Consider the following 25,554-nt stretch of genomic DNA (forward strand, 5'->3'; position numbering starts at 1 on the left):
CTAACCCCCCCCAAACCACTCTCTAACCGCCCCCCCCAAACCACTCTCTAACCGCCCCCCCAAACCACTCTCTAACCGCCCCCCCCAAACCACTCTCTAAACCCCCCCAAACCACTCTCTAACCCCCCCCAAACCACTCTCTAACCCCCCCCAAACCACTCTCTAAACCCCCCCAAACCACTCTCTAACCCCCCCCAAACCACTTTCTAACCCCCCCTCCCAAACCACTCTCTAACCCCCCCCAAACCACTCTCTAACCGCCCCCCCCAAACCACTCTCTAACCGCCCCCCCCAAACCACTCTCTAACCGCCCCCCCCAAACCACTCTCTAAACCCCCCCAAACCACTCTCTAACCCCCCCCAAACCACTCTCTAACCCCCCCCAAACCACTCTCTAACCCCCACCCCAAACCATTCTCTAACCCCCCCACCAAAAAAAAAGGAGAAAGGATGGTGGACACACACACACACAAACACACATGTTGGGAGTGTCTGGGACATGTTGGATTGAGACTGACTGGCTGACACAGTGAAGTTGCACAGCTGGTGACAGGTGACTGGGCGGTGACCTTTGAGGGGGCGGGGCTGGGCGAGGCGGGGGGGGGGGGGGGGGGGGGGGGGGGGGGGTGACCCGGAAGTAGTTGCTGGTTGACAAGGAGCTGAATTAAGATGGCGCTGCGACCGGGTTCAGGTGGTGGCGGTGGCGGCGGCGGCGGCAGCGGCAGCGGCGGCAGCGGCAATGGCAGTGGCGGCAGGTACAACGATTCTCCATTTGTTGTTGTTGTTTTATTGTTATTCATCAGTTAGATCCGATGATGAATTATGATTGTGCCGGCGGCAGGTTAAATGTATCACTGAGAGCTGGCGGCCGCCCCTCTCTCTCTTCAAGATGATGATATGGGGGGAGGGGAGGGGGGGAAATGGGGTTAGTCTGGGTCAGTGACCAGGACACACACAGTACCCCCCCCCCCCTCCCCCACCATCAATGGATATTTACCCCCTGAGTGGCCTCGATACAGCCGGAAAGCTCTTGTTTCTATCTATCTGGTCTTTTAATTTACCTTTACTTTGATTCAACTGTGTGTAGTTTTTAAATAATAAAAAAATAAGCTGCGAGCCCTTTTCCCGATTCCCCAAAAGAATTGTTAATGAAACTTCGTGTTTCCCTCTTTCCTCCCCCACTACCCACCCCCGTTGAAAAAGGGTGGGTTGGGGCTGAATAAAAGGGAATGCAGCATCCCATTCTCTCCCTCTCTCCCCCACCCCCCCCCCACCCCCAACCAACCTCCTTACTTTCAAGCTGCAGCCCTGTTACTTGAATGGAACGGGAAGCTGATGTGCTTTACACTGAATAATTGATGTTCCAAAAGGAGATCGTGCTTCATCTATCTTTCATCCGGCCCTATCTCTTTTCATCGAGCATTACTAATTTAGGTGGAAGTCGCTTGGCTCAACGCGATCTAACAAAACTTGAATTGTGATTTCCTCCTAACTCTTTGCCCTCTTCTCTTCCCCCCCCCCACCTCCTCAATCTCATTTATTAAAACGATTAATAAATATGTGTAATCGGGAAATAAAAGTATTCATAGCTCACTTAATGTAACTCCAGTGATCTTTGCAATTTGGAGTTTGCCAGGAAAAGGGTAAGGGGATAAACCAGTTTTGGAATTGCTTGATTATCTCCCCAGTGAGTTACTGTGAATATGGAATGAACTATATTTCTCATGCTCAGCAGGTTAGGCTGTATCGAATTTTTAATTTTGGGTACTTCTGGGATGAAAAGAGAGTTTGATCTTGGTGTTGGTTTAATGATGTCTGCTGTGTATTCTCTATTGCATTTTGTTGCATGAGTGGATTATTTTTTTGAAAGTAACAAAAAATACAAGAATTTGTAAGCTGAGGTACTTTGAAGGCTGTTTTGTGCTACTAACCATTTTAGTTTGATGCAGTAGTGGCTAAGCTGTTTAGGGCAGTGATTATGGCTTTTAGAAATACCACCCCCCTCCGCCGACAAGCAGGAATGCTGAGCAGATATATTAGATGCCAAAGTTGATCCAATAATTTTGTCATGATTGAATACTTAATTTCTCCTCTTCTTCCCCTTCTTCCTCTCCATGTTGGCTAGACGTGTGATTCAAGTGAATGAATTTTACTAGCTTAATTTTAAAAGGCATCTGACAGCAAGGTTGATGATTATTGGATTGAAGTTGCTGAACATTCTCTCCTTTTCCTCGATGTATTGAACATCTCAGACATTCCTGTTAAATGTGGCTCTTATTTAAGAAGCCTCTTACAGTACATCCCCCAAAGCATCCTGATCTCTAATTTTTAATAGACTGTAATATGAAACTATATGAATCAACTATCTATTTTTATAAGGTTCCCAAAACCAATTATATTTAACGCTGTGGCACATTAAGCAAAGTAAGATTGTATGGCATTTGTGTTAAAATAGTCACGTTTAGACTGGCTGTTGCACTCAGTTTACTAGGAAACATGAGAGCTGTATTGATTTATTGGAAATTTGAGTATTGAAAAATGTCCCTTCAGATAGAAGTGCTGAGATTGTTAACTTGCGAGATGAAGGATTATGGGGAAAACATCCCTCCCACTCATTTACTCATCTGCCCCCGGGCTGCACAGTGCGAGCAGTATTGGAAGTTTTCTTTTTCGTTCCGACTTTTTCAGAGAATGAACAACACAAAGCATGGCTACAGTGCAGAACTGACAGTTCTGTTGAAATACTGTGAGCCATGTAAGAATTGAGGCTGAACATGTAAAAGTGCACAAATCTTTAGAGCAGCCAGAGTTCATTACTGTTGACTTTTAAATCTTTTAAAGAAACATGGGGGAATAAAAATAGCTACATGATAAACTAGCTGCATTTCAATTTTAAATTACGTATGTGTGATTTGATCTGTGTAGGAAAGTGGAATATTTGTAACTAAGGGCTGCTTCTCGATCCAAGATGTAACTAAGTGTTATTTAAGAACTAGTGGAGACCCACAAGACATTTGCAGCGAAATTAGTATCTATTACGGCAGCACTTTCTTAAATCCCAGTCCATGGCATTCCATCCTTCCCCATGCAAACTCTCTCATGCCATACCCAATCCCACCCCTACCATCAGGTTAACCAGCTACAGTAGGGATGTTTAACCATTTTGCTCAAGTTTAATGCAGAGCGATGTACCCGTGATTACTCAAAAAAACCCCAAAAACAATTTATTTTGGCTTAATCATATTAAATTCTGACTTTCGCACTACAGGTTGAGTATCCTTTATCCAAAACCCTCGGGGCCAATTGTGCCTCAGATTTCAGGTAATTTCAGTTTTCGGATACCGCATATAGGCCTATGCCTACTTTCATTACAATGGCCGAAGCCAAGGCTACCTATAGTCTAAAGTAAATAAAATGGCTAGAAAAGTAAAATATACCATTGAATAAGAAATACAGGGTACCTGTAATAAGTTTACAGATGAAGGATACTCGACCTGTATTTCATTTTTGATCTGTTGTTGTGAGCTGGTTTTACAGTTGTTGAGAATTGACACAGTTCATGATTCTGTTATTTTGGCTTAATTTGTGCTAGACATTTTGGCCTTTGACACTTGGATAAAATGAGCAGCAAAGTAAACTGGGTGCAACAGTTTTAGTGTTATGGTACTGATCTAGCAATCTCAAGGTCATGAGTTTAAATCCCATCATAGCAAGTTAGTGCCTCACCAGTATTGTCCACATCCCCAAGGACAAATATGAAAAAATTGTTTGGCTAACATGGTGGAAGGTGGAAATAGCCGTAAGAGTTGTTTGCATAGAAATCTACAGTTAATTAATTGGGTGAATATTGGAAATACTTAATAAAACTGCTCAGTAGAGTATCTCTTGGTATGAAAAAATACGTTCAAGGTAGCTATTTTATGGTTATTGGCACAAACTAAAGCTTTACTTTGCAGACCAGATCCCTGGAACCTTTATCATCTGCAACTTTTGAATGTGTTACAACCTTGAGATTCATATATTAAGTATTGCCCTAAGTTGTATATTTTTTTTTCATATTGACTTATGGAAGTAATATTTCATGGCTTCTTCTATGACACTAGTATAACTAAATTATATTGTGACTCCCAGATTTTGCAGTTGATAAAATGCCAGCTCTCCTGAAGTGCTTCTGGTGAGCCAAACAAAGGGACTGTCACTCTTGCTCTCAGCTTTTCTTTATAGCTCCCTCATTCCGATAATGGGCAATGGCCGATTTACATTATTGGTCTTGTCATTTTACCCTCCAGCCCTTCAGTTGCTGGCCTCTCTCTTCCCATGTAGCACAGCTTTGTGGTTCATTGTTGAGCATGGGAGCTCACTTTTTTTAGTGCATGGGGAAGGGGATTGGTGGTGCTTACATATGCCTGCTTTCTATCTTTTTATTAAATGTTATAAATATTGTTGTGATTTGGATAGATTAGTACTAATAGTCTTGTTTGGAGACTTGTATGACTACTCTGCCTATAACTTCTATCAATGTGATGGTGCATTCAATGAAACCAGTTATCACTAGAAACCAAAGACGTGTTGGGGGTGGTGGTGGGGAGCAATGCATAGAAAGAATAAAGCGTTTTAAGGAGGAATCTGCTGCCAATTTATTCACTGTATTGGCAATGCGTTAGAACTAACTCTTTTAGCAAATACAGTATTTACTGGCACTAGAATGGGGTCGGCTGCACATGTTCATGGATCTTTGTGTATGTAAACAATAGCATACTAATGTATTGTGGAGTAACTCAACTTCAGGCCAGTAACACCGCAGGGAAAATTGTTCACTTGCCGTAGTTTGAAGAAACAGACCTACTGAGTGAGAGCACTAGCTCTAGATGGAAGATAGCAGTGGCAAACACAACTACCCAGATATTTCCAACTAAGACTGCAGCGTAGCACCACCATGACTTGGGGGCTTGCCAGGGCAACAGTACATCCTAGAGATAAACGTTTCTGAATAATTGGCCATTAGATTTAGTACCGAAAGTCACATGCAAACACAAAATGTCCCAAAGTGCTCCACAGCCAGTGAACTACTTTTGAAGTGTAATGTAGGGAAACACTGCAGGCAATGTGCACACACCAAGGTCTCACTAAAAGCAGTGAGATAACTGACCAAATAATGTGTTTGAATGAAGTCATTGAGGGATAATTGTGGGCTTGGATATCAGAATAGCTCCAGTGCCTCCTTCAATGGTTATGGGATTTTTAAAAAAATTATCTGAAGGGGCACACTAAGCCTTTGTTTTACATTTTGTCTGAAAGATACCACCTCCAACAGTGTAGTGCTCTTGTCAGTACTGGACTAAAATATAAGCCAAAATGAAGAGCTTGAATCTGTGGAGTAGGGCTTGAACCCAAAGCTTTTGACTTAGCATTGAAAGTTCTCCCACTGAGCCAAGGCTGACACATTTACTCGTTTAAAGCTGCACTGAGTCATGTTGCATGAGTAACCTTGTTAGTACCTTTTTGTTGCCTACAAGCCACTTTCTATACTAAATTCAACATCTGATTATCCTTAAAAATTTACCTCTAAGATGCCCTGTTGGATTGTCAAGTCATGAGTCATAATGATACTCTGATGCAGAGTAAGTTCCAGTTTGAAGTGGAAAAACCTGCTAGATCACGTTTGTCACCAATATTTTCTTTCCAGAGCCAGTGCTCTCACTCAGTAGGTTTGATTTTCATTAACTGTGCTTAGTGCAAGTGAACATCTATCAGCCAGATTTCTTGTTCCAAACCTACTCACCTAATGTACTTGTGCTAAGAACTTTTTGTCAGAAATTTATGTTTTGGTAGCACAATGTAATAAATGTGTTTATTTATGAGATGAAAATATGCAATGCTGAATTCCTGAAGTAATTCCAAATCTTCTGAAGAAACGTCAAACTTTTAGTGGTGGGAACATTTGCTTTGTGCGTCCAGCTTTGCATAAAGGCCTTCTTGTGGCGCCTTTCCATCCTTCCATAGCCCCACAAATAATCAGTCACTGCGCAGTGCCTTTCTGAGCAAGAGGTGGGGCTGGCATAGAGTTCCGTGCAGTGTTATGCTAAAATTAATTGCTAGGCTGTGTATATAATAATAATATAGTAATAGCCAGGGGAGGTGCAGAGGCTCTGTCACACATTCAACAGGTGGATTGGCATTCCTTGAGGTGCTGCTGCAGCCTTTCTCATGGTCTGGCTGAGATCGGGAGCTCGCAACATGGTGATGCACTAAAAAGTTTCTTATGGTGAAATAAAGTTTCAATGGATTCAGAACTTTATTACTGACTGCAATACTGCACAGATGCTCAAAACATCTATGTGTGACATTACTGTTTTTAAGAATTGCCACAGAACATCATACATCAAAGGTGTTGCATTTTACGGTAGGCTATAATTCTTACTGCTGTCTAATAAACAAAAAGATTCAGTTTTGTGTTGTATCAAATACTGGGAACTGAAATCTCTATATAGTAAGTGACTATTTTAAAAATAATTCCTAATTTTTTATTTTTCTGTCTGGAATTTATTCATTGCTATTAAGGAAATATTTTGGCGTGATTGTTATTAAAGAAATATTTTGGGGGGATTGTTATTAAGGAAATATTTTGGAGGGGGGAAGGCAGAAATTTCTACAAGCACTGAAGGATAAGTGGGCAAGGCTAGAGGCTCCATTTTCAAAAGGGGAGTATGAACACCCTGCTCCTAAACAAGCTGTCTGCACAGCCACTTTCCACAGTGGTAATAATAACTTGGCATAGAATTGTCGAATATTGCAGCACAGTTACAGCCCATTCTGGCCATCAAGTCTATTCTGCCATTTATCTCCGACCACTGAATGTAATTCACAGAATAATTCCACCTTCCTGTTAGCTCCCCATATCCTTTAATATTCCTCTTTCAAATCCTAGCTAATTCCATTTTTAAAATATTCATGGACTCTATTTCAATAATTGTTTGTGACAAAGAATTTCAACCTTTTGTATAAAGATATTTTTTTCTCTAATTGGGATGTAGGTTTCGAGGACGTCAGCAGTTGAAACTCAGTGAGAATCTGTTTTGCTAATTTTATTTTCTTTTACTTTGGTTGCAGCTTCATGTTCCCAGTATCAGGGGGATTAGTTACTCCCCAAGGTATGTATGGCAATACTGCAATTCTACCGTGCATATCTTGATTATTTTCCTTTCTGTGTTCTTGCACCATTTGTGATTCATTACATATGATGTATAAACACTCATTGTATTGTCTTAGTTTTGCATGTGTTTCTTTTAACCTATTGTAGTAAGCACCAATTGAGTTGTTTTTGAATTGTTGGATTTAGCATATAAAATATTTGAAATATTTTTAAAAAATTGAAATGCATGTAAATGTTCAGAAGAGTACACCCTGAGCATGCCAGATACCCTTGCTTCTCCATGTCTGTGTTATTTATTCAGCAGATGTAGTAGTCCAGTGCATGGATGCCTTATACAATGTGCGGATGAGATCATCCTAACCCTTCCCCTCCTACCCTAAAATGAGCTAAACAGTCAGACCCCTTTTTGTTCTCTTTCCTCCTTTCCTTCCACCTTTCCCATTTATTTCCCCCCACCACCCTCTCCTTCACCCACCCCACCAATCTTGCAAGAAGCCTGACTGAATCTCATTGATACTGGGATGAGGGCACCAATATCCTGCAGGTATCCCAGAAGATGCACTGGGTGATCGCCTGGTAGTCCCCATGCAAGGACTGCATGGCAGTTGCCCAGGAAGTTGGGCAATTACCTGGCACTGGGAAGCAGCCGATACTATGATTTAAATTGGAGACTTCAGTTGGTTCTGACTCTCCTGGAAGAATAGTTATCCAGGAAAAATTAGAAGAATTAAAATCACTTCTAACCACCACCGCCCCCCCCCCCTCCCCCCCCCCACCCCAACTGCCCCCCACACCTTGAATACCCACTCTGGCCCACCCCCTGGACCAACCCACCCCCTTGACTACCCCCCTGCAAACTTCAATGACCACCAGACTGCCACCAACCCATCCTACCTTCTCCAGCTGACCATCCTCCTCCCCTGATCCAATCTACCTCCCACCCATCCTACACATTTACTTTACACATTTACTTTCTCCCTGGCTTCTCAGTGGCTGGGACCTTGAAACTTACCTGCTTTATAAAAGCTAGTGCTGTAAAAAGGTGTTGAGATTTGATTTCCCCTGATGCTGCTGCCCTGCACTGAAGGCCTCTGAGATCTGTTGCAATGCACATTTCTCACCCGACCTTCTGACTCTGGCCTGATGAGGCAAGTGCAGTGCCGGATGAAGGTGAAAGTAAAGTAAAAAGGAGCAGAGTGGCAATCTGACTGTGATTGCCACTCCTCACAAGCTCTGGCCCAAAGTTTGGTGTAGGCAGGACCAGCTGGTACACGTTTGGGGTCTTTGCTCATGGCTCATGCTCACAGCTGGCCAGAGTTTCCAGACATAGATTGAATCCTCCATGGATTGAACTCTACATTTGTATTCAGTGCTTTTCATAGGTTAAAATAACCCAGTCTAATAATTAACTCTGATTTGCAGCAAATCACTTTCTCTTAGATACATATTCATCTCAGGACTTGGAAAAAAACCTACAGCACTAGTCCACAACATATACATTAGCTAAAACTGCTTGTTCAAATTTATTAACAGATAAAATAATATTCCAAGGCAAAGAGGTGATTAAGGTACAATACAACAGAATAAACAACTTTGGGCTAACTGGGGTGGCTGCATCCTAGTTACTTTAACTCTTTTCAACAAGCTCTTAAAATCACAGTTATTTAAGCATTGTATGTAGAATTATTTACACAGAACCTTAACAGATTGAAAAGACAGAGAAGCTCCCAAGTTATAAGGATTTTTTTTTTGACATTGAAACAGTCTTCTTCTTGAAAGTACTTTTTAGTGAATGGGCTCAGAGCAGGTTCACCCTGCAGTAAATTATGAGGTCATGAGATTGGAATTGGTCTCTTCATTCACACCCTTCTCTACGTGAATAGGTTTTTACTCTTGATAGCTCAGCCACAGAAGGAGGCTATGTTTTTTTTCCTTTATTCTTTCATGGGGCGTCATTGGCAAAGCCAGCATTTGTTGGCCATTCCTAATGGCCCCTGAACTGAACATTTCAGAGGGTGGTTAATTGTCAATCACATTGCTGTGAACCAGGTCAGATCAGGGAAGGATGGCAGATTTCCCTCCTTACCTGGAAGAACATTAGTAAACTAGATGGGTTTTTAAAACTATCGATGATAGTTTCATGGTCACCATGAGACCAACTTTACATCCCAGATTTATTAATTGAATTTAAATTCAACTAGCTGCCATGGTGGGATTTGAACCCATGTCCCCAGAGCATTAGTCTGTGCCTCTGGGCTATTACTTCAATGACATTACCACTATGCCACCAACTTCCCCAAAGCTCAGCTCATTATGTCTGTGCATGATCACAGTGCTCTCTAAGTTCCCTTCTCTTGCCCGTTTCCAATATCTTGTTAAATTTTTATTTTTCAAATATTTATTCAGATCATTTTTAAAAGCTGTTCTGTTTTTGTTTTCATTGCTGTTTTGCATGGGTATGTCTTGTAAAAACATTTTTACAACAACCGAACATTTGTTCGGTGATAAAGAATTTTGCTGTCTATTTACTGACTCACCAAAAGGTGGAAATAGCTTTTCCCAGTATATCTTTTAAAGCCCTATAATCTCTTCTCTGGTATCTTCTCAGTAAGCCTCCTGTTCTTCTCATGGCCTTGATATAGTTCTTAAAATTGAGAACTGAATCTGACACTACATTCTAATTACAGTCTAACCAATAAATTGCATCGGTTCAGCGTTAAGATCCTCCTTAAAGGTCCTACTTTGACTAAACCATTGGTTCCCCACCCCTTCTACAAGAAGCACTGCAAGAACTCACCAAGGCTCCTTAGATAGCACCTTCCAAACCCATGACTGCTACCACCTAGAAGGACAGGTGCAGCAGATTTATGAGACCACCACCACCTGGAAGTTCCCCTCCAAGCCACTCACCATCCTGACTTGGAAACTTATTGCCGTTCCTTCACACTGGGTCAAAGCTCTGGAACTCCCTCCATAACAGCACTGTGGGTGTACCTACAGCAAATTGACTCCAGTGGTTCAAGAAGACAGCTCACTACCGCCTTCTCAAGGGCAATTAGGGATGGGCAATAAATGCTGGCCTAGCCAGTGGCACCCACATCCCATGAATGAATAAAAAAAATCTCCTTTGGCTTCGTTTCAATTTTTATCTGATTCTGATCTTGCGAAGTGCCTAGGGATATTTTCCTACATTAAAGATGCTAGGCCAGTACAAGTTTTTGTTTTTTGTTTTTATAAATAGCAAAAAGCACAGGTCCCTGATGCTTACTTTTTGCAGCCAAATCCCATTTTAAAGGGCTGTGTAAGTCACCGTTCTGCTTTTCTACTCCTTGTAAAATTTAATTGCTTTTGGTGTATGTTTTCTCTTCTCATCCTTCCTTTCAAAGTGTACCATTTCACTTCTTTCTGTGTGAAATTTCAACTAAGTCATCTGTTCAATTCGCTAACCTATGCCCTTCTGAAGGTCAGTAGGCAAATTCTGATGTATACCTATATCCACGTTCAGATCACCTGATTGACATCACTGTTTACAGGTTGCCTGTTCAAAAGGAATCAATTAAGTATTGATCTTTGTTTTCAATCTTTTAGCCAACCTCCTATCTATGTTTCACATCCCTTTAAAGCGTGGTTTAATTCTATCAATATGCCTCCGATGTGTGGAAAATTGTCAACGAATTGAATTCACAAATGTAGGCCTGCCAAAGATCCCTTGGAAGCAGAAATAGTGTTTGAACATGGATATGAAACAAGCAGAAAAATTACTTTTGAGTCGGACATTTACACTAAATAAGATGATGAGGGTTGACCTAATCTAGGACATCACAAATATTGGCTATGCACGGTGTAACCTTGCCACAGAACAAAGAAAGTTTCTGCTGAGAGATCTGTGGGGCACAGCAAGCTGATGCTATTTTTAGTATGGATTTATCTATCTATTTAAAATCACAAAAAAGCCTGTTTTCATTACACCATTGTTTTAATATTCCAGATTAAATTGAACAGTCGTTGTGGCCTTTCTTTGAAAGCAGCATGACAAAAGGTCTTCCAATTCATTATTTGCTCTTCAAATACATTATAATTTGTGGAAGTCATGCCCATTGCGACTCCTGAAAAAGATTTGCAATTCCAAGCAACAAGAAGACTGGAAGAAATACCATTACACCCAGTTCCCAATTTATACTCCCTATAAATGTTTATATTTATTCTTATTAATGCCCCTTGCAAAGGCTCACTGACTTAATGTTACAGACTGTTGTGTGTGCCTGCAATTGAGTCTGATTTCAGCTGTATCATCTCAACAATAAAAAGGAAATTTAAAAAGATGCTGAATCAACAATGGAATGAATTTGGGTATTAAATTTAAATCTGAGGCAACTACTTTGTTTTCTCATGCAATCGCAGAAGGTGCGACACCTGCCCCTTTACCTCCTCCCTCCTTGCCATCCAAGGGCCCAAACACACCTTTCAGGTGAAGCAGTGCTTCACTTGCACCCCCTTCAATTTGGTCTGCTGCATCCGCTGCTCCCAATGTGGTCTCCTCTACATTGGAGAGACCAAACACAGACTGGGTAACCGCTTTGTGGAACACCTTCGGTCTGTCCGCAAGCATAACCCAGACCTTCCTGTCGCTAGCCGTTCAACACATTACCCTGCTCTCATGCCCACATGGCCATACTTGGTCTGCTGTAATGTTCCAGTGAAACCCAACGCAAACTGGAGGAACAGCACCTCTTCTTCCGATTAGGCACTTTACAGCCTTCTGGACTTAACATTGAGTTCAACAACTTCAGACTATGAACTCTCTCCTCCATCCATGCCCCTTTTTAATTGCCTTTTTTCAATCTTCATTTTTATTTTTTTATTTTTATTTTTTATCCACTTATTTTTATTTTTATTTATATTCATTGTTTTATCCCCACTTCTTATCCTATTTTCAATCTTTTTCCCCACCACTGTCCCCTCCCCCCCACCCCACCCCCACTAGGGCCATCTGTCACTTGTTCATGTTGTTCTTTCCAGAGTGCTTTACCCTTGTTTTGCTATTACCACATTCTGCTTTCTGACCTTAATGCCACCATCAGCACCTCCTTTAGCCAGTACTACTACCATTAACCCCCCCTTTGTCCTTTTGTTCATGACCTCTTTGTCAGTCTCTCCTTTGCCTCCACCTGTCGCTGGCCTTCTATCCAGCTTCACCTGCTCTACCCCCTTAAACAGTATAAATTTCATCACGTTTTTACTTCTCTTTAGCTCTGAAGAAGAGTCATACGGACTTGAGACGTTAATTCTGTCTTTCTCTTCACAGATGCGGTTAGACCTGCTGAGTTTTTCCAGCATTTTCTGTTTTTGTTTCAGATTTCCAGCATCTGCAGGATTTTGCTTTTAACTACTTTGTTTATTGGGAATAATAACTCTTTGACTTCTGTTCCTGTATTGTCGTCAGAACCAAAAGGGTACTTCCTTTTAGAAAAAAAACTTATTCCAGTAATTATTTATTAACCAGATCATTTGCCCAGGTGACCTATACTATGTACAGCTGTATTATCGTTCTGGCAGTTTGTAATGCTGCATTTAAAAAAAAAAAATCCCCCTTCTCTCCCTCACTCAAGGTTCTCACTCTTAGTGAGGAATGACTCCAGGAATCCTCTGGTACTTTTGCCCCAGAGACGAACGCAGCTCAGGCAGTGGTTGCCTCAGCCTATTTGGGAGGGCGTCACCATCAAGAATAGCATCTATACGCACTTACTGCCTGGAGTTGCTGAAAAGCAATCAGCAGCAGGAACACTAGGAACAAAAACAGAATTACCTGGAAAAACTCAGCAGGTCTGGCAGCATCGGTGGAGAAGGAAAGAGTTGACGTTTCAAGTCCTCATGATCCTTCCACAGAACTGGAAATATTTCTGCAGTTCTGTGGAAGGGTCATGAGGACTCAAAACGTCAACTCTTTTCTTCTCCACCGATGCTGCCAGACCTGCTGAGTTTTTCCAGGTAATTCTGTTTTTGTTTTGGATTTCCAGCATCCGCAGTTTTTTGTTTTTATCTTTAGGAACACTAGGAAACCTCACAACGCAAGACACTGAAGCTAATTGGAATACCCAATGAGACCAGCTAGTTCAGCATAGGGATCGAATCTTGAGATGTTTTGATCTATGCACTGCAATACTACACCCTGCATGCTTCTATCCAATAGCCTTCTGTAGGACTCGTAACATTTTAATTGTTTTTCCCCTGCCCATGTGCAGAGAAAATCAAAAGATAACCTTTTAACAGAATCATTTCTCATTTTGTGGACTTCTTGTATCACCTTCTGTGCTATCTTCATCTGAACTAACATCGCAAGTGTTTAGGAATGAGCTACACTGAAGTGGCATTTGGAGAGTTTTCTATCAGTTCAAACATTTCTTACTATTGACACCATGGAAACCCAATGTAGCCAGCACCACAGGTCTAAGACACAGGATTATCCAATGCTGAACTCTGACTTGGGTGAAAATGAATATAACTTCAAAGTTACTCATAACGTACAGCATCTGCAAAGCTGTGGTAATTGTACATCTCTTTTTTTCTGGTTGCAAGGCATGTTCTGAATTCTTTTTCACCCTCCTGTCTTCTTCTGCCAGTTTTCTCTCCTTCCCTTAAGATGCTGACTCTTTGTTTAAGCATGATTCCATAGGTGCCAAGTCACTCTGCGATACCTCATCCACATGACCATTCTTCAAGCCTGTGAGCAAATAGTGAAATGACAGGTGTCAGCTATTAATGGATGGTGCCACCCCGCCACTTCCAAACCCACCCTCAGGGATGTTCACACTGGCACTTACTGGACAATGACCGGATTTAGAATCCTGGATAATTTTCCTTGGTGATATTGGAGTCAATTCTAGTACCCTTTCCACAGCCCCAGCTGAGATCAGCTAATTCAGAAATACACTTACCATTGCATCAGCTCAGCACAAATGGGATCAAAAGTGATTCATTCCTGGTCTACATGATTCAGCTTCTCTGGTTTAATGACATAAGGGTAGCTTAAATGGTGGAAATTCAATCACTTAATCAGCTTGATTTGCCATATTTGGGACGGGAGTCTAACTCAAAGCTAAGATTACTCTTGACTTTCTCAGAGGTGGTGTTTAAATTTTTCACTCTGTAGAATAGAATTGTAGAATTTGTGCATATATTTGTAAAATTTCTCCTATTTGTGTGTTTAGCATATTTTGGAAGTGTGTTCACAAAAGATGTTTGGACGTCTTATGTGATAATGAACTCATTTTAAATAAGAGAAATGTGGGATATATAATGTGACGAACTAATTATTGTTTACTAATCAATGGTTTATGATTTGTTAAGCTTCCAATGGATTATTTGTTTGCTAGAGCAACTATCACTGCACAGCATAATAGATACATCTATCTTTCAATATGTCAATATTTGGGGATCTGGTGGGGCCAGAGTGCAGAGGTGGGAGGGAAGAAAAACTGACTAAAATCATCCATTTTGTATTTTATGTGCTACTTGAAACGGAATCAAAGGACACCCCCAAAACACAGACACCTGCCAAAAACTGATGCTTATTAAAAGTTATGAAATGCATGATAACAGATACAAACTACACCTTGATCTCCAGGCGCTCGCAAATTATAACCTATGGGCAGCCTTTGATGTGATAAGTCTGTTTACAACTTAAAATGCAAGACACACAGATCAGTGTGAGTCTGCAGGGGTGAAGGAACTGCTGTTGTGTATTGGGGACGCTCTTTACTCAAAACTCATAGAGGGCAAGAAACCACTATCTCTGGGGTTGAATGGTGGCACACATCTATCCTGGGGATCAAATGATTTCTCTCCTGCTATGGATGCTGGACACAGAACTCCCCATTAGACAAAAGACTGGAACAGCACCAGGTACTGATAAAGCTGCTATCAGCAGCAGCAGCAGCCCCCCCCCGGACCCCGCCCAACACTTATAATGTTAGCAGCTGCAGCAGAGGGAGGGAAAGAATTCCTGACAGGTGCCTGCAAGACATTAATTTCTCCCAATTAAACTGGGATTGTCCAGACACTTCATCCCTGTGGAAGCCACCTAAATCTGTGCAGGCTACCAATGTAGAAGGTTGTAGAATTTAGAAGGATCACAACATCCTCAATGAGAAGGACGCTGGGACACCAGTGAACTGAGAAACTGAACAAACAGAAAATGCTCTTAAATCACATCCTGCTGGCAGAGCGCTAGAATTGGGCACAATCCCAGGTGCAAGTTGGAATAAAAGGAGCAACTTTAGAGGAGATAAAGCCAATTCAGAGATATTTGACTTATCTGATTTACATAAAATGACCATTTTGAAAATAACCTGCAAACACCAACAAAACAAGCCACATGATGCAGGCCCTTTGTGTCCCTAATTAACATGTTTCACTGTATATTATATAAGTAGGGAGGATTTATTAATTCTTACGGATTGAGCCCATGTTATGTACTGAGCGACAAAGAGCAGGACCGTGCCTGCGCTGGGCTGGTCATGGAAACGTATTGCCAGTGGGAATGGACCTATTTTGGAGATGTTGGGTTGCCCCAGTCACCAAACAACAATCAAGACAAATATCCCTTTTTCAGTACCACTAATGTAAGAAAGAATCATACTGTCCAATCAAACTAAAAGAAGCTCAGCATTGACAAGTAAAAACACCCCAGCAAAAACGAAGGAGATCTTGGCAGCTAAAATCAGAATGTTGCTATCAGTGTCTCTAAGACACTCTATACCCTGTGATTCTTACTGGTTGCAGAAGGCTTCAAGATTACCAGCAGACAATGCATGTTCCCTTGTCAAGGAGCTTACTGCAGAAGAGAGGCAAGCCACTAGGATGACCACCACCATGAGGGAGAAAACATTTAGAAATGTTTCTGTTTTTGGTCGCTCTCCAGAGATTTTTCCAGGGAAGTGTGGATGTTGAATGAGACTGGGATCAGGCTGAGTGAGCTACAGTGATCAAAGTAATGTATTGCAAAATTGAAGTGTATATTAACGCACACCATCAAGGCTCACCCTTGTTTGGACAACACCTGTGGAGCTAAATCTTATCATACATTGTCACATTCATGACGGGAAGGGAGATAATTGAGGGGAAAAGGGCCAGAATATGTTGATGATAAATTATCCAAGTCCTCAGTATTTATTGCATACAATGCTTTGTACTCATTCCTAGGTCTCTAATATTTACAGATTTTACTGGTGACTATAACCCCAATCAACAGCTAAATGAATTGTATTGAGGATACGTACCAGTAAAACATAATTTAGGATTATGTACTGAGTCATTAGATGTTGCCCTCTCTTGGCAAGAGGAGCTTTTTTTAAATGCTTTTGGTATTGTAAACATTCTGACATTTAAGCTTTTGTGATGTTGTCAAAACATTGTGGGCAGAGGGATCTCAATCTGTATGTCATTAATGACCACATCGTTTGTGGTAAACCATTGTATATAACAGACTCAAAAGCTAAACATCATTTTTTCCTGGTAATGTTTAGCTGAATATGATGTATTTAGACAGCTGAGTAGCGGAGTGTTTCTGATGGTGTTGGACTAATTGCTGTGTTACTCTTTAGTTTTTGTAAAACTGAACTGGTGAGTTTAAATGAAGATTTCCATTTCACCATTTGTGTGTTTGTATAGGAATGATGTCAATGCAACAACAGCAGCAACAGCAGGGTTTCCCCATGGTACCTGTGATGCAGCCCAGCATGCAGGGCATGATGGGAATGAATTTTGGTTCACAGATGCCTCCTGGAGCAATGCCTATGCAGGTAATTCTGTGATGAAAACTTCACCTATACACAAAATTAACCCCTGTTCATCAAATGTGCCATTTTGAATGGAGATATATTTCGTTGAATTTACGTATGAAATCAGATGTGTTGGAATGCTGCGAACATTGGGCACAATTTCCTTCACAGGTGGAGTTCCCAACCTCAGCTGTGTAAATGTGGAGAGGTGCTGAAAAGTGGCACTCATTTTTTGCCTCCAGTGAGGGGAAAATCCGAGAGAGAGTCAATCTCAAGCAGCACTCGCACAATCTACAAGGCTGTATGGAGGGAGTCACCTGCTTGATCTCTAAAGTGCGAATTTCACAGGGAGATCAAGAAATTGTAGGGGAGCAGATGTTCCATACCGTGTCCTGCCACCACCCCCCCCCAACCTCCAACAAAAATATTGGGGGAGAAGAAATATATATATAAGCTGCATTTTTGCCCATGCTTATCTCTCCCAACCCCCAACTCTCAAACCAGGGAAGTCACAGTGACATTTTGCAGGTTTAGATTTGTTGATGCAACAGTTCTACCCCCTGCTGTGTGAGATACTGTTCTAAGTTAGCCCTAGGATATAGTACTCGTATTTATTTATTGTCGCATATAATTTAAATGCATTATCAAATGAAAACAGTTCTTGTTAATAGACATTGCAAATGGAATGTTTATTTAAAGGGTACACTTAGATGTCAATTGATTTCCCATATATTATACAATGTTTGCTTAATTATTAACAACTTGCTCAAGGGAGCATTGGGCTACCATGGTGATGTTTCTATCACAGGGCACATTATTGTTGAACAAGGAGTAGAGGGTACAAAGGAGATGAGCAGGTTCTGTACATGGATCGAAACAACAAGGCAAGCAAATTGGATTGAATGACCCATTTTGTTCTTGTTATGCTCGTTTAGAGGTATCATTTTAATCTTTTATTCCTTTTAGGGTGGAATGGCAATGGGACCAATGCCTCCAGCTGGAATGTCATTTATGCCACAGCATCATTACATGGGGATGCGTCCTTCACCGCCACAGTACACGCCAGATATGCAAAAGCAGTTTGCTGAAGAGCAACAGTAAGATGGTTTTCTGATTCTAAATTGCTTTGGAGTAGTTACATAATTTATTGTCTTTTCCTTTTAAAAATAAATATGCAAAACTAAGCTATTGTTTTAGACAGCTTCAGGAGTGCAAGTGATTCACCAAGGGTGCAGATATTGAACAAAAGGTTAGCAGGTGTCGAACCTAAAAATTCTTATCTTGAGAGTTCCTGATTTTTCTTAAACCCAGCAAACATAGACCTGGCGTCAGAGCTGTAAAAGTAGATCATCAAGTCACCTGTTATGTTGCAGTATGTAAATGGTTAATTTTTTTTCTTTAACTACCAGTGTGGTTATTTGTCTCTCTCCTCGCTCCCCAGTGCATGCTCAAATACTATCAGTCGTGAGTAATATGTATCAGGAGAATTTCATTTCTACTTGCACTTGCAGCTGTTTGTACTCTCCAGATGTAAACTATGCTCAAAGGATAAGAAAGGGGTGAGAAATTCTTGATTTTTTTTTTGAAAAATTTGCATTGAAATGAATGGCCATTTAATAAGGTCTTCCACTGAAAGGCAGTCCACTGACTCTAATTTAAATAGTTTACTTTGGACAGTTTTATTACATAGGAAAGATTCAGAAATAGGTTAGTCCAGAGATAACTGTACTATTACAGTAACCACTCTCTGATTTAGCCTTTATTCGCTTTTGTTTCTGCAGGAAGCGATTTGAACAGCAGCAAAAGATGATGGAAGAGGAACGGAAGCGACGACAGTTTGAGGAGCAGAAGCAAAAGCTGCGACTTCTGAGCAGTGTGAAGCCGAAGGTATTCTTCAGTGGTGTTATAGATATGCTTTTGTTCCAGACGGTTTATTTAATTTATTGGAAAAGAAAGTCCTCGAGAGTTTTGGTGAGAATTGAGGCAATTTCCTATTAAATAATAGCTGTATATTTTAATCTAATGTAACTCATGGTGAGATTATGTTCTGAATATTCTGTGTAATTTGGAGCGCATTTCCTTCTAAAGAGATTTTGTTGGATTGCTTTGAGTTCAAAGAAGAGGGATTATGAATGAAGAGAGACCCAGAATTAAACTTGATTTCAATGAAGAAAAAAAAGATTAAGACCTTCAAACATGCCCTGATGGGCCTAACTGGTTTGATCAGTGAGTAGAGGTCAGGAAGGTGTCAGGTTTTGTTCCCAGTCTGTGCTGCCTTAACTGATCTCTAAAGGGGTGATGATGGGGCTGATACAGTTAACCGGTACATTGAGAGTTAACAAGTGGAAAATAAGACATGGTTCTCAACTCTTGGAAATGTGTGTGTGAATATAGGGTGGACACAGGTTTGAACTTGGCTGTGACGTAATTTAGCCCACTTTTGCCCCCTTGTTGAAGCTTGCAGATAAATTGTCATTGGGTGAGCATAATCCAATAAACACCCCAATAACTTCAAGAAGAAAAATGAGAAAAGGTGTGGAAAAAAGCTGAAATTCATAAGTGATTGTCTGGATTTTGCTGTCAGCCATGAATACACAGTGTCAGCTATTCACAAGGCTTACACTTGCCCACAGACTTTCTTTGGACTGGAACTTGTGCTTATTAGAAAGACAAAATGACATGGCGACTTCTACGGGGGAACTAGGACCGATGCATGCAGGGCAAGCAACTGAATCTTCCTAACCAATCAGATTGAATAATCCCGACTGAGGCTAATTAATTCAATGTCAAATCTTGTACAGAAAGTGAAATAAAGAGAGGACAAAAAGGTGGAATTGAGAGATGTAAAGGAGACAGAAAAAGTAAATAAATCATCATTTTTAAAGATTGCCAACTATAATTAAAATCTGAAGGAATGAGATTCTATATTTGTAAAAGACAATTTTCAGTGCCAGAGAGGTGGCTTGGCAGTTTTAAGATTGATCACAATGTTAAAAATTTACTTGCGCTTAAATGGATAAGCCCTGACTTTTTCTGATGTGTTGTTAGGAACAATGTATGGCGTTAAGTTTAATTTATATTTTGTATTTAGGTGTATTTTCATTTTCATTTAGAGATTTTTGTGAGCTGGGTTCTGGGAAGCCTGGGGCCCTGTTTGTATACATGCATTTTTGAGGTTTTGCAACTCTTGAAGTGAGGAGATGGGTTACCAAGGGGTTAGTAATTTAGTGGTTAAAAAACAACATAAAGTAGAAAACACTGTGCTGTTGCCTAGCAACTGGGGTTCAGAGACACACAGAGAGACAGGAAAACACAGAAGGGTAGTCAGTTAGTGTGTGTATACCAGAAAGTGCAGGCAGAAGGCCTAATCTCTCTAATATAAATTCCTCTAAGTCTGCTGACGAATTGAATTTAGGGAACTCGGGTGTTTGCTCCGAAGTTGAAGTAATGAGTTTAGATTGCAGTTTTTGGGTGTCTCAGGGAGAGAAAAGCATCTAGTGAATGCAAAGTTCACCAAGCAAAAACTGTTTGAAACTGAGCTAACCCAAGCAAGAAACCTTGGTGTTGAGACAGTGGTGAACCTTTACTGGGGGAGTTTGTATCTGTAAGGGCTACTGGGATAAAAGAAATAGTGTGAGTTTAAATATTTTTTGGTATCTGTATTGAAATCTTTCCAACCTTTTTGTCTACTGCATTATAGTTCATTTTTTCTTGTTTAAAGTTTATTCTTTGTGTTAAGAGTATACTGGCAGACTCTTGTGAATGTGTTCAGTAACTAACCTGCATGGTTTCTAAAAAAACACAAAGTTGGGATCTACCAAGCCAGGTTTCACTCTGGGATCTGACTTGTCCAGTAGTATTATCAGCTGAGATCATAACAGTGTTAAGTAGGCATCTATCATTTAAGTGTCCCAACTTCGCTCCTCCAAAATTGCAGTTCAACTTATGCATTAAAAATGAAGACTGAACCACATTATTTTTTACCAAAAAATCTGGGCCAGTGTTAAATACAAGCAAATTTTTTACAGAGTATGTGATTCCAAAATTAGAATATGTGCATACTGAGTTAACAGGTTATATTTTGATATTTGAGTTTTGCACAAATTAGATGTTTTTTTTTCCCACGCTCAGCAGATACCCATCTAAAATAGTTAATGCTGTCTATCAGCGTTTTAAGAATAAAGGTTTGGATTACTATCTATTTGAATTGATGATTATAAGGATAAACAGATTATCTAACTGGCACAAGACACTGTGGATTTTGTGTTTATGGAACCATGGATAAGGGTAGTATGCAACTGGTCAAAGTTGAATAGCCTGTGTTGTAAGATTGGATTAATAGCCTGAGACATTTTTTTCCTGATGAAATTTGTGAGATGGGGTGAGATATTAGAGGTACCTGTGATTCAATTGACCAGTCAGGAGATTGGATGAGTCAATGGTAGTAGAAATTGTTTATCATTTGTTAGGGATTTAATTTGATAGGCTAAGTGATTTTATTTTATTTTTCTTTTGTTTTAAAAACTTTTGAGGTTATCTAAATGCTTTTTGACTTTCTTTGTCATGCTGTGCTCTTTGCACCTTGCATTGTCTGTTACTTGGTGGGCAGCCTGCTTGGCAGGCCCCTGCCAGGGCAGCTGTAAAATCAGCTGCTGAGAGTTCTGTGAGAATAGCCCTCTGTATTCTTCCTGTCTCTGAGGGAGCCCCTGCTTACCACTACTCCACAGCTGTCTGACTCAAAGTAGGTACTTTTTTTTAGCTTCACATAAGAAGAGGAAAATATGAGTAGCTTTCCTTCCCCATCCCATGTACCATTATGTAAGATGTTGATCTGTTACCAGACCTCTATGGTTTCCCTAGCAGGTGCAGATAAAGGTTTCCTCAACATTGTTTTTTTTTTCTGTTGTCCCACCCTCTCCCTGTGGGGTAGTATTTTACTACTACTTTTGGAACATGTGCAAAAATCACAACCGCAGGGATATAAAAAGTACAAGCATATTAAATATGGAAGAGCTTACTAAATTGTTTTTCTCTTTGTAATTAGGATAAAAGAAAAGGTGATTTTCTTTATTCAAAAGTACTATTCCTACAAATAATATCACAGCTTCATATGTCTACAGTGGGGCCTACAGGCTCCTTAACAGTAACCACAATGTAGGGCAAAGTATACAAGAAGAAATATTGGATGCTTGTGATAAAGGGCCAGCAATAATCATAGGTGGGTTTTAATCTACATGTAAACTAGAAAAATCAGATTAGTAGTGGTAGCCGGGATGAGCAGCTCATAGAATGCTTTCAAGATTGGTTCCAGAATGTGCTGCTGTAAGAAACTATCAGAGAGCAGGTTATATTAGACTTGGTATTGTGTAATGTGACAGGATTAATTAACAACCTTAGAGTGAAGGTACCCCTAGGTAGCAACAGCCACAATATGAATGAATTTTACATTTAGTTTGAAAGGAAGAAGAGCAGGTCTAAGGCTAGCATTTTAAACTTAAATAAGGGCAAATATGTGGGCATGAAAGCTGAGTGAAATGAAATAAACTGGGATACTGGGCTAGGGGGTAAATCAATAGAGAAGCAGTGGCAGACACTTAAGAGGATATTTCAGAATGCTCAGAATAACTATATTCCTACTGTAAAGAAAAACTCTTAAGTGGAGGACCCACCAGCCGTGGTTAACTAAAGAACTTAAGGAAAACATCGAACTAAAGGAGAAGCTTATAACTGAACAAAGATGAGTGGCAGGTCAGATGATTGGTCAGAATATATTTGCAGAGAATGACTAATAGGTTAATCAGGAGAAAGAAATTAAGAGTACAAGTGGAAGCTAACTAGAAATATAAAAATGGATAGCAAGAGTTTCTACAGGTGTTTTATAAAGAAAAAGTGCAAGTAAAGTGAGTGTTCATCCTCAAGAGAGTGACAGTGGGGAGTTATTAGTAGAGAATAAGGAAATGACAGATGAAATGTAGAAATATTTTGCTTCTGTCTTCACTATAGAGGAGACAAAAAACATTCCAATAATAGCTGTAAACCAGGAGATGGAAGGGAGAAGGGAACTTGGTGAAATTACAATCGCTAGGGAAGCGGTACTGAGCAAACTGATGGAGCTGCGGGCTGACAAACCTCCGGGTCCTGATGGACTTCACCCTAGGGTCTTAAAAGAGGTGGCTAATGAGATAGTAGGTGCGTTGTGTTAATTTTCCAAAATTCCCTAGATTCTGGAAAGATTCCATCAGACTGGAAAGTAGCAGATATAACCCCTCTATTCAAGAAGGTAGATAGGCAGGAAACTATAGGCCAGTTAGCTTGATGTCTGTCATGGGGAAGATGTTAGAATTAATCATTAAGGAGGTTATAGCTGGGCACTTAGAGAAACTCAGTAATTGGGAAGATTCAGCATGGTTTTGTGAAAGGGAAATTGTGTTCAACCAATTTATTAGAGTTCCTTGAACTAGTAACATGTGCTGTGGATAAAGGGGAGCTTGTAGATGTGCTGTACTTGGATTTCCCAAAGGCATTTGATAAGGTGCCACATCAAAGGTTATTGTGGAAAATAAAAGCTCATGGTGTAGGGGGTAACATATTAGCATGGACAGAAGATTGGCTGGCTGGCTGGCAGAAAACAGAGTATGCATAAATAGGTCTTTTTCTGATTGCCAGGATGTGACGAATGGGGTCTGCGCTGGGGCCTCAACTTTTTACAATTTGTATCAATGACTTAGATGAGGGGAGTGAAGACATGGCAGCCAAATTTGCAGATGGCTCAAAGATAGATAGGAAAGTATGTTGTGAAGAGGACATAAGGAGTTGCAGTCAGATATAGATAGTTCATTGAGTGGGCAAAAATCTGGCAGATGGAACATAATGTAAGAAAATATGAAGTTGTTAAACTTGGCAGGAAGAATTAAAAAACAGAGTATTATTTAAATGGAGAACAGCTGCAGAATTCCAAGGTGCAGAGGGATCTAGGTATTCTAGTGCATGAGTCACAAAAAGTTAGTATGCAGGTACAGCAATAATTAAGAAGGCTCATGGAATGCTATCCTTTATTAAGAGAGGAATTGAATAACTGAAGCATAACATCTTTACTTTTATACAGGGCATTGGTGAAACCACATCTCGAATATTGTGTGCAGCTTTGGTCTTATTTAAGGAAGGATGTAAATTTGTTGGAGGTTGTTTAGAGCAAGTCTACTAGATTAATATCTGGAATGAGCAGGTTATCTTATGAAGAACAGTCAGACAGACTGGGCTTGTTTCCACTGGAATAAAAACAGAAAATGCTGGAAATACTCAGCAGGGCTGACGGTACCTGTGGAGAGAGAAACAGAGTTAACGTTTTGTATCCGTATGACTTCTTCAGAGCTAAAGAGAAGTACAGATGGAAATCCTATCCACTAAAGTTTAGAAGAGTGAGAGGTGACTTGACTGAAGTATAAAAGATCCTGAATGGTATTGACAAGGTGGATGTGGAAATTATGTTCCCTCCTGTGGGTGAGTACAGAACTAAAGTGCACTGTTTTAAAATTAAGGGTTGCCCTTTTAGGACAGAGATAAGGAGAAAGTTTTTCTCTATGCGACTTTGGAACTCTCAGCCTCCAAAGGCGTTGGGGCTGGGGAGTGTCATTGAATATATTTAAGGCAGACATAGTTAGATTCTTGTTAGGCAAGGGAATGAATGGTTATCAGAGGTAAATGGGAATGTGGATTTCGAAACGCAAACAGATCAGCCATGATCTTATTAAATGGCAGAGCTGGCTCGATGGGGCCGAATGGCCTACTTCTCCTATTTCATATGCTCGTATACTATTTAAAACTAATTCACTGGTATCTGCCTCATTCTGGTTTCAGTTGGGAGAAAAGAACCGGGATGATGCCTTGGAAGCCATTAAAGGAAACCTTGCTGGGTTCACAAGGGATGCAAAGATGCACCCAGGCCCCACTTCACATCCCAGTAAATCAGGTAACGATACTATTTTAAAGGAATACTCTAATAGCAAATGGCTGGCACAGTTACAAGTTTCTAGAGGGACAGGGGCATTGTGGTAATCTCACTGGACGAGTAATCCAGAGGCCCAGGCTAATGCTCTGGGGACATGGATTCAAATCCCACCATGGCAGCTATTGGAATTTAAATTTAATTAAAATCTAGAGCTAAAAAATAGTGTTGGTAATAGTGACCATGAAACCATTGTCGATTGTCTTAAAAACTCATCTGGTTGACTAATGTCCCTTAGGGAATGAAATCATCCGTCCTTACCTGATCTGGCCTACATGTGACTCCAGACCCATAGTCATGTGTTTGACTCTTAACTGTCTCTGAAATGGCCTAGCAAGCCACTCAGTTTAAGGGCAATTAGGGATGGGCAATAAATGCTGGCCTTGCCCATGATGCCCACATCCCATGACAGAATTTTAAAAAAGGATACTCTTTTCCGTGATATATCATGGAGATAAATCATGAAAAGAGCTAAGTTGACCTTAAACAACGCAACCCTTTTTCTTCCCTATCACCCACCACCTGCTATATTCAACTGGCACTGAGTGCAAATCATTTTCTGCTACACATCAGCCTGCGAAAATGAACAGGGTGTTGATTTCTCTTTTTGCAGACCA

General features: G+C 40.6%; 1 protein-coding gene across 5 annotated transcripts in view; it reads left to right on the forward strand.

Moving 5' to 3' along the window:
* The first annotated feature begins 733 nt into the window (after positions 1 to 733).
* synrg (synergin, gamma) overlaps positions 734 to 25,554 on the forward strand; it is a 117,159-nt gene continuing 92,338 nt past the window's right edge. For 3 of the 5 annotated variants that reach the window (XM_041198451.1, XM_041198453.1, XM_041198454.1), the window contains exons 1-6: positions 738 to 755; positions 7,111 to 7,151; positions 16,823 to 16,953; positions 17,899 to 18,029; positions 18,714 to 18,819; positions 24,790 to 24,901. In XM_041198451.1, the coding sequence (XP_041054385.1) occupies positions 7,115 to 7,151; positions 16,823 to 16,953; positions 17,899 to 18,029; positions 18,714 to 18,819; positions 24,790 to 24,901 (517 nt within the window). In that variant the 5' untranslated portion in view covers positions 738 to 755; positions 7,111 to 7,114. Of the gene's footprint in view, positions 756 to 7,110; positions 7,152 to 11,141; positions 11,193 to 16,822; positions 16,954 to 17,898; positions 18,030 to 18,713; positions 18,820 to 24,299; positions 24,433 to 24,789; positions 24,902 to 25,554 lie in introns of those variants that run through there. The other 2 variants (XM_041198452.1, XM_041198455.1) reach the window with 2 other exon arrangements.

The sequence above is a fragment of the Carcharodon carcharias genome, chromosome 10 (genome assembly GCF_017639515.1).
Source record: "Carcharodon carcharias isolate sCarCar2 chromosome 10, sCarCar2.pri, whole genome shotgun sequence".
Classification (NCBI taxonomy): domain Eukaryota; kingdom Metazoa; phylum Chordata; class Chondrichthyes; order Lamniformes; family Lamnidae; genus Carcharodon; species Carcharodon carcharias.